At 57.8% G+C, this 12,089-nt stretch overlaps 1 protein-coding gene across 1 annotated transcript; it reads right to left on the bottom strand.

The window, feature by feature from the left end:
* Nucleotides 1-4,123: 4,123 nt before the first annotated feature.
* BESB_030130 (putative ClpB) lies at nucleotides 4,124-11,846 on the bottom strand (the record flags this gene model as incomplete). The annotated part of the gene is made up of 17 exons (XM_029361681.1): nucleotides 4,124-4,322; nucleotides 4,822-4,933; nucleotides 5,140-5,231; nucleotides 5,448-5,630; nucleotides 6,025-6,184; nucleotides 6,562-6,709; nucleotides 6,997-7,206; nucleotides 7,701-7,865; nucleotides 8,048-8,282; nucleotides 8,506-8,639; nucleotides 8,858-8,968; nucleotides 9,282-9,445; nucleotides 9,609-9,882; nucleotides 10,185-10,349; nucleotides 10,625-10,827; nucleotides 11,107-11,412; nucleotides 11,633-11,846. The coding sequence occupies 17 exons, from the start codon at nucleotides 11,844-11,846 to the stop codon at nucleotides 4,124-4,126; spliced, it is 3,075 nt and encodes a 1,024-aa protein (XP_029215148.1).
* Between the last annotated feature and the right edge of the window lie 243 nt (nucleotides 11,847-12,089).

Genomic DNA, 12,089 nt, shown 5'->3' with positions numbered 1-12,089 from the left:
AGAATGACTGCCTCTTCGTCGGTGTACGCCGTAGGAGCGTTTTTCTCGCATCCAGACGGTCGGGTTACTGTGTCGTCAAAACTGGGAAGATTCGCGAGGGCGAGGACGTGGCGTCGCCTGCGCGCGATGAGAGAACGCAAGCAACGAGAATAGAAAAACACAGCGTTGCTCAAGCCACAGCTGGTATCAGCCTTTCCAGCGAAGAGTTTTGGACTCGAAAAGACTCTCTTCCAGAACCCGAGGACCGGAAACCGAGGGAAAAAATGAGGGAGGAGACGCGGAGAGCCAGAAAAAGCTGGACGAAGAAAGAGGGGTAGAAACGAGCGGCCCAAGAGTCGGGCACCGCGCGACAGAGCCCAGCAGAGAGGGGACGCAGGCTAAGTAGGACACGCGGGATGCGCGAAAAGTGCGGAAAGAAAACAGGCTGAATGGCTGCCAGAAGTGCTCGAAAGCGGGAAGATGACCTGCCAGACGCCACACGGAACGAACACACGTCAGAAGCGCGGTTCCTGCGCCTCAGCGGCATTCAACGACGGGGTTCGAGCAATTGCCCAGAATGGATCAGGAATTCGCAGTGCTCACGGCTGCAGTTCACATACGTATACTACGCTCTGGTGATGAATGTGTATTGAGTCCCCGGCTCTCCTCTCTCGTAGCCTCCCGTCCCTGCATGTTCCTGCCTCGCGCACGGGTAGCGCACAGCGAACAGCACACCGTGTGATCAAACTGACAGAAGGACGCGGCCCGTTGGCGCGCGTAACCGGCACGTGCTGTGTGGTGCAGTCTGCCGCTTTTTCTCCATCAGAAAACACTGAAGCTTTAGTTCGTTCGGCGCTATGACCTCGGCTTCGCCAACGGCTCTGGACTCTCGAAGTCGCAGACACAGCACTGACGCCTGCCGCATAGGTGCCGGGGAGCACCCGCGGAGGTCTCTCACCACATAGTCATGCCGGCCGTACACCGGTGACAGGACGACTATTGGGGATATCTCATCTATAGGGGAAGAGGCGAACCATGCGGCCTGGTGGGAGCATCTGCGGGAGTTATTTTCTGCTGATCTTGCCTAAGAAAACCTCGGTTAGGATGACCCCACGGGACCCGTTCACTGAGGAGTAGACAGACACTGAACTCAAGAGGTGATGGCGCCTTGCAGCCAGCACATGCAGCATTAAGAGGGGGGTTTGTACATATTTTTTTCGCAGCGACGGGGACCATGCTTACACCCACATGAACGCATCATTACACAATTTTAAATGTGGTTTGGGCAACAGCATTTCTCCTGCTGAGCGGGCGCCCAGCTCGCCGGGCGTTGTAAGTGCCGCCCACCGTGCTACACACACTCCCGGCCGTGCAGCAGTTGCCTCGGGTACCGTGTCACGGCTGCGTTCGTTCAGAGACCTTCATGGCGGCATCTGTGAATACAAATGCCGAGGAACAAGCTCGGTGCGCCGTTGCCAAAGTCGCCAGACTCTATTACGAATGTTGGTACCCCGCACAAGGATAATGCTACACACTCCCGAGGCGCCGAGCAGCAACGATTAGGGAAGGTGCGTACACAATCGCAGTCAAAGGGCAACTGCAAGGTAGAATGCCCGGCGCAAGCTTACTGTGTGAGCACCCGGGGGCGTTGCGTCTATTTAAGCTTTTCTTGTTTATAGCATCGAGACGACGTCACATGCGGCGAAGAAAACAACGTGACATATGGCCATCGGCCATTTGCGCGCTGCGTCGTACGAGGAGTTGCTCGCTGTATGGCGTCGAGCCTAGAGCTCCCCACCCGGAGAGAAAAATGAGTTCCTCCTTTTTTAAACGAACATCGGGACACCATCGCGTATGGCGGCACAGAGTCGTCAGTCTACGCAAGCTAGGGACGTACATCCTGCTGCACCGGCCGCAAGAGGCATTCCGCACAGGCTTAGCGCCGGGAGCAGCTACACGCCTAGCTCCGACACGGAGTGCAGCATGCGGTCAAGTCTAAGGGCACAGAGTTTTTGATAAGTAAGACAGGGGGGAGCATAAGTTGCTGCTACATGAATTGCAGTACAACCGCGGTCCAAAATTTGTGGTGCTAATTTCGACGCACGGTGCTCGGCGCTCGAGTAGTGTCCCGTATGCAACGGCAACGGTGACAGCTTCTTCCAGTGTGCTGCCTGCGAACGTGACGGAGTGCGAGAAAGGAGGAAGCCGTTGCTCTGATTCGGCGTTCTGGTAAAAACTCCCAACGGAGACCGCGACTCGATGCAACCGTACACTCCCCACGCGTCCGAGGCCCACTTCCACCGATGCGCTAGGCGGCCACATCAGGAACTGCACTGCACTCAGCCGCCCCTCTTGTGGACCCGAATTCGACGAGCGCACGCGCTACAAGTGCACCCTTTTGTGGCGTCAGATTGGGCTATCAGAAATTCCCGTGTCCTGCCCTGAGAACAGGTTACCGGCTGGTTAAACGCGATCTCCATAGTCTTAGGTACACTCTCTAACATGCGTGGGACGGTGCACTAACGGCGTGGCATAGCAACACAGCCAATGCTGACAGCGTCACACTGCGGTGCTTCGATTCCGTACGGTCACGGAAACACGGAATCAAGGAGGGCACGTGCTCCTAACACTGCACTGGGATGCCTTCCCTCTAAGTAAGGAGATCTGTTGAACAAGACGTCTACTTGCAGGTTCGTGGTGATTTGCGCGCGCAATGAGAGCAAAGCAGAGGAAACCTTCACGTGTGATGAGCGCCTCCCGACTTTCAACTGCTGCTGCTGTCACCATGCGGCGTGACCCGTGATTGAGTAGTTGCTGCCCTAGATGCTTCCAGGACAGTCTTTGCGCTGCTTGCTTTGTGGGGGGTTACGGTCTGAATGAAACACCAGTAAATGAACATCGAGTTCACACAAACTACAGCACCTGCAGGTCACCCCTCTCCCAGTCTCGCGCTGCCCTGTGTGCGACACGCATCTGTGTGCCTAATCTGGGCCCCTGATGCCTGTATAAGAAACGCGCTCCTCGACACTATGCTGAGCTGTATCTGACCTGCGTATGTAGCGCGAATCCCGAACACCGACGGCAGTGGATTCGGCGGGTGAACGGGGCCACTTCCCATGCTCTCCGCGTTAGGGCGAGGGCGGCATGCCTCTCGTACAAGCTACCTTCTGGCTGGCATACAGGCTACCCCGAGCCTGCTCATTCATAACGGCAGTGCGAGTCGCGGAACCAGCATCACGCGTCCATTGCAAGAGATAGCTCAAGAGATTTCCCCCTGCACGGGTGCGGCAGCCCGTGTTACGGCAGCCAGCGGAGGAAACGGCTAAACAGGCGTAGGACTATGCTGCTGTACAGCGGAAACGGCATGCCCATTTGGTTCTGAAAATCGAAGTGCATCAACGACAACTGCTTCCTCACTGTTGCCTTTGCGGCAGTTCCCTTTAGCTCGGTGGTGATCTGATGCGTTCCATCTGCGATCCGCTCTTTATGCGCCGTTTTCCCAGAGACCAACTACTGACGCCGCCAAGCGTGGATCTGCGTAGTAGTCGAGTCCGGCGCTGGAGAAGTCATTACGTATTTACTGGATCGACAATGCGAAAGATGGCGTACTGTACTCGGTTAACAAACAGTGTGCACACTAAAGATACGAAAAAGCTAGATTTGGAACGGGAGATGTCGCGATACCTAGACGCGACGAAGAAGGCATGCGGGGTGCCCCCTAGGCATCAATCGAATAGCCTCGGAAACGAAGTCTTCCCCATTCCCCCGCAGCCGAACGCGACTAAATGATGAACTCCGAAAACCTCCAGCAAAAATGCGGGCCGCGCGCACCACCGCAATATGCAGACAAATGCGTGGAACACAGTCACCTCCTCGTCTCCCACGCTGCTGCTCAGCGATGTCGCTGCGCCGACTTTAGTCAAAAGCCGCCCCTCATGTCACTCCGTCTGGAATAAATCACGCGAACCCCTTACCAACCCGCACTGCACACACAGATATACCAGTATGCAAAGACGAGCGAGTATGGCCCAAAAACCGCACAGTCCCTCGTACAGCAACACTCGCGTGTCCGAGGCTGTGTCATATCCCCTTGCACATCCCCTTTCCGGGAAACCTGCCAACCAAATCTGTACTAAAACAATCCTCAAGCCGTGGCCGTTACGGCAGGCGAAGGCGACTTCTTTGCGGAAGGGAACGAAAAGTTCAGTTTGCCGTTTTCCGCCGCTACAGAAACAGAATCGCTCTCATTCACTATCCCTCGTAGCATGTTCTGCGCAATTGGTGTTTCCACTTCACGTTGGATCAGCCGCTTCAGCGGTCGTGCCCCATAGGCGGGATCGTATCTGTGACCACCAAGGCACATGACAGATAGCGAAACATTCATGAGCGGGTTGGTATTCACACAGCTTGCTCGTGCCAACCGTCTCGAACTTCATTCCACGGACAAGCGATTTCATATATCGGTCAGAATATACGTGTCTGCAATCTAGCGACCGTTGCTCGTCACACCAAAGCTGATGATAGCAGACGCGGCGTGATTGAGTGACACAGGTTGTATAGTCTCGCCTGAGTCGCCATCTTTCCAACACACTGTGACACTTTTAACATGCTGATCACGAAGGCACAAGACATCTTGAATCAGGAAAACAAAGGCCTCTCCGCGTTCTTAACCAACATTCCAACTCGTAGTAGAAGCCCCCCAAGAAATCTCATATAGACCCTGGAATCCCATTTTGGTGGTTTGGCACACGACGACGAGTACTTGATAGCACTCGACTAGCTATTGTTCGGACGCATTGATGCCCCCAAGGCGACCTGAAGGATGCAACTAGCTCTTCTTACCCGACATCAGCGAGATATGCAAGGGCAGAGTCTTCCACCTTGAGTTTCACCTTCTTCTCCAGCAGCCGATCCGCCACCTTGGCCATCTCGAGGCCCACGATGCTCTTCAGTTCTGCGCAGTCACGCCCGAGCGATAGCGACAACTGGCAAGCCCTTCACCGAAAAACAAGACATTTCTGCGCACCGTTGGCCGACGACAGAGCCGGCAGCCTTTCGACTATTTGAGGCGCTGTCTTCTCGCCGCAGTGGCACTTGGTCCAAGACACAACAGGGGGAGCGTGCCTCTCCTCGCCAGTTCCGTCGGGATTCTGCGCCTACCTTTTTTGCTCAGGGAGTCGAATATGACGAACTCGTCCACGCGGTTAAAGAACTCCGGGCGCAGCGCTTCTCGCACGCTCTGCATCACCTTCCTGAAGAGCAGACAAAGTATTTCGGCGCATAGACCCTCAATTCAGACGCAGTTGGTGACCACAAGCGTGTGGGGTTTTTCATCGCATCTCTCACATGCAGATGGCCTCTTTCCACGGCAGTCCCGCGCACAGGGTGAGACACCACGTCGCTCTTACAGTTTCGCATCTGCCAGAACGTGCTGGCGGTCTGAGGCCGCACAGAAGCGGAAGCCTTACGTTTTCATTTCCTGCTTGCGAGCTGGATCGCGTGCCATTTCTAGGATGTGCTGCGACCCGAGGTTGGAGGTGAAGATGACGATGCAGTTGCGGAAGTTAACCAAGTTGCCCTTTCCGTCTGTGACTCGCCCATCGTCTAGGACTTGCAGCAGAATATTGAAGACATCCGGATGCGCTTTCTCCCTGCGGACATCCACAGCGAAACATCGACCAACACAGAAACGGCCCCACTGCAAAGGCAGCGCTACGCAGAGCTCTCCGCGTGTGCCCGAGCTCCTTGGATGCTGCATACCAACGATGCTCTCAACATGCACAGAGGGGCAGACTCGCCATAGTGGAACTGGTCAGTGCCCGCTTTCCACATCCCATATCTGGCTCCACACTGCGAAACCGTGTGTCTTTTGTGTTTTTCTCCACACTTTACGCTTTGCCACGAGAGCTAGTCGACCGGCAGCTCCACGCGTCCGCGCTGACTGCAGTCGACCCACACCCAATTGCGATCGAGCTACACGCATCAGGCGCCTGGCATGTTACCCTGTTGCACACCAGAGGTGGAAGGCTTGCGCGCGGGACTCACATTTCATCGAAAAGAATGACCGAATATGGCTTCTTCCGCACTTCGTCCGTCAACTGGCCACCTTGCTCGTAGCCGACGTAGCCGGGCGGGGCCCCCAGCAGCCTCGAAATCGTGTGTTTCTCCATGTACTCACTCATGTCGATCTTCACCATGGCATCCTCTGAGACACGAAGCCCACACAATCCACACGTGGCGCACATCCGCCGTCGGTGCACAGCCAAAGGCCGTGCCGCGTCCGAGGCACTCCCTCGCCCTGGCTCTGCCATGCTGTCCGCCCCTAGCCGCCCCCCCCTGCCCCGGAGACTGCCTGTCGGGAGCCCCACCCTGACGCCCGGTGCAGCATTCGAGCAGGGCGATCATCCAGCGAGGCTCTGCAGCTGCCCGCTGCCCACGGCACATCACAGCGTTTGCAAGATGTGCGCCGGGGCTCTTCATCGACCCCGCCGTGAGCAATTTGCGGCGAGACGGCACTCGAGACGGCCGTACAGCGGCCCTGCTGGACAAACTTTGCCGCGTCGCGCGGCCGCATCCTCTCACCAGAGTCGAACATGAGCTCCGCCAAGCTCCGGCAGAGCTCTGTTTTCCCCACGCCCGTGGGGCCCAGGAAAAAGAGACTGGCGATGGGTCGGTTCGGGTCATTCAGGCCCGCGCGGGAGCGCTGAATGGCCTCGGCAACCACCTGAACCTGCACAGAGAAAAGGAGACGCCCCGCGCACTCAGACTGCACCACCGTGGCTTTCTCTCACGGTCCAGCGCCTCTAACAGACATCCCAGCAACGATCTGAACAGGCCCCCAGTGCGCACTCCCCCCCTTGAGACCCCAGACGACGGCGACGAGGCCAACCCTTGCGCAGCCGCGGCTCTGCCGCGTCGAGGTTTACGTCAGTTCATCTGACCCCCGCAGGGAGCTGCTCAGGTGGAGCTCGCAACAGCGGCTGCGCTCAGAAGAGACGCGAGGGGGAAGGGCCTTACCGCGTGATCCTGCCCGACGACTCGCCGGTGCAGATCTGTCTCCAGGTTGAGAAGCTTCTCCTTCTCGCTCTGTTTCAGTCGCGTGACAGGGATCCCAGTCCACATGGCGACGACGGTTGCGATGTCGTCGACTGTGACCTCGTCGCGCAGCATGCGCTTGCCGCCAGCCGTCGCGGCTTTGTACTGCTCCTCTGCTTCTTTCAGTTGGCGCTGCGAAACGCAGCAGCGACAAAAGCGACAAAGGACCACAACTGAGACGAAGGAAACGCGCGCGGCCAGCGAGGGGCTTCTTCACTCTGAGCAAGGCGGGCCCCGCCGTTGTCGAGGGCAGCCTCCGGCGGCACCTGCCGCGGGCACGCGCCGGAGGGGGTCCTTCGCAGAATGGAAAGCAACTGCCCGCTCCGCAACTCGTGAGACTGCACGAGACGACCGCCATGGGGCTACATCCGCGCAGTTACGGGGGTTGCAGGCCACGGACGGCTTCCACACCAGCGAGTCGAGGACTCTGCGGTCATCGCTTCTTTTCGGGACCACCACATTGATCACCTGCCAGCTACACGGGCAGTGCACCAGACACTCGAGGGTCGCACAGGCAACAGCCATCATGGCCAGCAAGAGCGACGATGAGTTTCACTTGCCGCGAAGACGCGCTGACCCGACGCGCAGAAGCGAGCCTGCGCCCGCGGGTGCTGCTGTCGACGTACTTCGAGGTCGGGGAGCGTTTCGAAGCGGAGTTCCGCCGCTCTGTTCAAGTCAAAGTCGCGTTCGGCCTTCTCGACTTCCACCTTCACGACGTCGATGCGCTCTTTGAAGGCGCGAATCGCGTCGACCTGCGACTTTTCCTTCGTCCACTCCTCGGTGAGTTTCGCCTGCGGACACAAAGAGACAAAGGCGAGCAACCCAGGGGCATCGCACTCGTTCGCGTCCCTTGGGCAGTCTTCCGCACGCTCCAGATACAACTCCAGAGAGGAACGCGCCCTCGTTGCACTTCACCGATGAACGGCTGCGAACAGCCCCGCGAAGGGGGGGAAGGGGGGGGGGCAGGGCATACCTGTTCGGTCTTGAGCTGTTCAATCTGGCTCTCGACGCTACGCAGCCTCCACTTTTCCTGCTCGTCCAGCATGCGTTCGCGGCTATCGCCTTGAATCGAGATTTTCTCCATCTCCAGCTGCAGCAGGCGTCTGTCGATTTCGTCCAACTGGATCGGCTTGCTGGAGACCTGGATCTTCAGCCGCGCCGCCGCTTCATCGACGAGGTCAATCGCCTTGTCAGGCAGAAAACGGTCGCTGCGGAGCACGCGTGCACATTCACTGCAAAATTTAGTCTACATTGCATGTCTCGCAACTCACGCGACGAGTCCCACAGATAGGAGCGCTGCAGCACTCTGTGTACTGCGCGCCGCCCACGGATGTGCCCCTTAGACGTGCAAGATGAGCGAAGTGTGCTGCTTGCATTTTTCTAAGAAACGACTCCGGCTGCGAAATTCTCGAAAACAGCTTGGCGTCTCACCTAATGTATCGGTGGGCGAGATTCGCTGCCTCAACGAGGGCGGAATCCAGGATACGGACACCGTGGTGCACCTCGTAGCGATCTTTCAGGCCTCTCAGAATGCTGATGGTTTCCGTGACCTGTGGCTCTTCGACCTGGCAGGAAGACGAAAAACGCAGGAGCGGAAAGCTGCATCAGGATCAAGAGGAGACCTCGAACGGATCAGGCCCCCAGAGGCCTAGTCGCCTCCCTCGGCTATGTAAGGCTTGAGCTGCCTCCGATACGGAACCACGACCGTACGCATTCTGCAACATCAACGACGTGGAATACGCTTCCCCCCAAGGCACTGTCGTCTTGTTATGGAAGAGCGTACCAAGACTTTTTGAAAACGCCGCTCGAGGGCCTTGTCCTTCTCGATGTACTGCCGATACTCCGTCGTCGTCGTCGCACCGATGCAGCGGAACTCCCCTCTGGCGAGCATGGGCTGTTTATGCACAGCAGCCCCACACGCAAATCACGCTCCTAATGAGCGGCCGCAGTTCGTCTTTGCTTCTTGTGCATCTTAGTTCGCGTATCTCGAGGTATGTATACTCGCCCGGCTCTCTCGCATTTCACTACTCCTCAAAAAAATCCTCTGAGTCCGGCCGCAGAATACTTATCGACTGTGAAAGACGACTGCCTAGATCGCGTTGGCTTTCTTCTTTCGTCTACGCACGCGCCTGCCCTCAATGCGTACGCTGCCTTCGTCGCTCGCACTGATAAGACCTCGTCTCCTTTGCCTAGACCGCCAGTCTCACCTTGAGCATGTTGCCAGCGTCCATCGCCCCGCCCTCTCCTCCCGCGCCCGCTCCGACGACGGTGTGAATCTCGTCGATGAACATCACAACGTCGCCTTCGGCGTCCTGAACTTCTTTCAGCACCGCCTTGAGTCGCTCTTCGAATTCGCCTCGATACTTGGCGCCTGCGAGCGTCACAGAGGAGCCGAGCGACAACACAGGTGTACTGGTCACCATGGGGGGGAGGGGGGGCGGGGGGGGGGGAAGGGCCCGCCCGCGTCCAACGCGAGCCGCGCGTCTCCGAGGACAGGCGCATGCGCCACTGGTCGCAACGCAAGGTTCACTCACCTGCAATTAGAGCGGCCATGTCCAGCGATATCACGCGACGGCCCTTGAGCGAGTCTGGGACGTCGCCCGAGATGATACGCTGCGCCAGCCCCTCCACAATGGCCGTTTTCCCGACGCCAGGGTCACCGAGGAGGACGGGGTTGTTCTTGGTGCGCCGCGAGAGAATCTGAATGGTTCGCCGGATTTCGTCGTCTCGACCAATGACTGGATCCAGTTTCCCTGCCCGCGCCGCGGCAGTCAAGTCCCTCGAGTACCGGTCGAGCGCCTGGTAGGCCTGCGCCACGCAGACAAGTCAACATGAGGCACGCCGTCGAGCACAAGGCAGACGCGTTGCGTCGTCTGTCTCGTGGAACGAGACGAACCACGGGTTTGTCTGCTTCGGGGTCCCTGAAAGAGAACGAGCGGCGGACCCCCCAGATTCCGGGCTAAACCCGCCGCGCTGCACCCAACCCCCCGATGAACACGGGCTCCCATTCGCTCCATCGGGGGAATACATGATGGCCAACGGGGAGAGCGAGGCCCACGGCAAACTTCGTTGGGTTTGAAGAAAGCGCGAGAAATTCCCAACGCCCTCACCAGTTCAGGGTTCTTCGACGTGACCTTCTTCTTGCCGCGGATGTCCTCAACGGCGCTGCGGAGCTTGTTGAAGGAGACGCTGCTCCGAGTCAGGAAAGGCCTCGTGAACTTGGTATCTTCCGCAGCCAGAGCCAGCACCAGATGCTCCACGCTCATATACTGGTCCTGCCCATGCCCACACACAAGGGATGTCACAGCGATCGAAGCACAGTATCCACATAAGGTGAAAGTGCTCCCCGCCAGCCATGCCTGCTCCATCTGAGCAGCCTTCCTCTGCGGGCGTCGACTTCTCTAGCGGGCGGCAGAAGCTTGTGCCAGCAGAGTTCGTAGGAACTCCGAAACTGACGTGTGCCCTAGCCGCCTGTCACCTTAAACCTGCACCTCCAGGGTCTTTCTCAGGTCAGTTCGAGTACTCTGTGGGGTCGCATTTGCTGACGAACCTTAAACTCTCGTTTGTACCGCTGCGCGGCTGTAAGGACGTTTTGAAGCCCGCGGCCCAGAACCTTCTGATCGGAGAACCCCATCGTCATTCGCGGCTGTGTTTTCAAGTGTCGATTCAGCTCCTCTTGCATCTTAGGCACATCTGCCCCCGCTTTGGAGAAGATCTGCGTCGCCAATCCGTCCGGCCCGTCATCCAGCAAAGCTGCAAAGAGCACGCACGGGCTTTCGGAAGGCGAAATTTCACTCATGTGCGCCGCGCGCTATGTGCACTTCTTCAGCGATTGAAGCGCCCAGGTGGCGGTGAACCACAGAGAAGGGGGCGGCGCAGCACGGTGGTGTCGCCACTTTAGACCTGCCACTTTACCCTGAAACGTAAAGCGGTTCAAATGAAAGGACTCGAGCAAATCATAGTTTCCCTTTTTCAGCGCTCGGAGGTACTCTGCACGCGCACACCTCGGATGCCTTGAGGGAGCGTCCGTACCTTTGAGAAGCATCTCCGCCTCCACGTAACCAGACTCAAGCTTGTCGGCCAACTCGCCTAGCGCACCCATGGCCTCCCATGCCTTCTCGGTGTAGTCCTCTGAGTTGAGGACGAGGCCGTCTTCTGCCATTCGGAGCTGCGTGGACCTGGGTGTCCCCCCCTCGCCCATCTGTGGAAGGTTGAATCTAGAAAGAAGGTTGTTGTACCACGAGGCTGTGCGCTGTCTACCGCAGGCGACAGTGCGAAGTGGGGACGCGCGGCCAGCAGGAGAGCAAACATGTGCGTGGAGAGACGACCGATGAGCAGCTGCGAAAACACAAAGAAGGATTAAGCCAGGCATGACCACTGAGACGGCCTGTCTCGCCTTCGCAGTGCACAAATCCGTCACACCAGCAACTCCTGGCCCGAAAATTCCCCTGTGGGTCTTCGCAAGGGCAGAATTACGGTGAATTTCACTCAGGACTTGGCCCCCCTTGAACCACGAGAACGGTGCCGACGCGACACAGGATGCCACCTCCGATCTTACCTGGCATGCCCAAGGGAATGAAGCCCAAGCGTGAAGTCGTCTGCATGGAAAGTTGGATGGTGTGGCCCGCAGCATGCTGGAAAAAGGCGGAAACGAGTGCCCCCCAGAGGAAAAGAGCGCAGGCTCGTGTGGATAGTCGCTCATTTGGGCCCTGGGAAAAACGACTGCGGCTCCGCGGCGGAGCCGGTACAAAGTGAAACATAGAACACCCCATGGCGAGAACACGTATACGAGAAACCAGCGTTATAGTTTACATCAGACGCACTCTTCGGACGACGACGAGACGGGAAGGTCGTCGGGGCTGGTAAGGCAGACAGGTCTTGTCGGGGACAGTGGACGGGGAATGTTTCTGCCTTTTTCATGATGTGGGAAACGCTGCCCTCTTGCGTTCCGCGCCCGCCTACACATAAATACGTGTAAAAGACACAACGAAACACGCAGGTCTAGAGGCGCGTTA

This window comes from Besnoitia besnoiti, chromosome XIII, assembly GCF_002563875.1.
Source record: "Besnoitia besnoiti strain Bb-Ger1 chromosome XIII, whole genome shotgun sequence".
NCBI lineage: Eukaryota > Apicomplexa > Conoidasida > Eucoccidiorida > Sarcocystidae > Besnoitia > Besnoitia besnoiti.
This window is presented reverse-complemented; position numbering and strand designations above follow the sequence as displayed.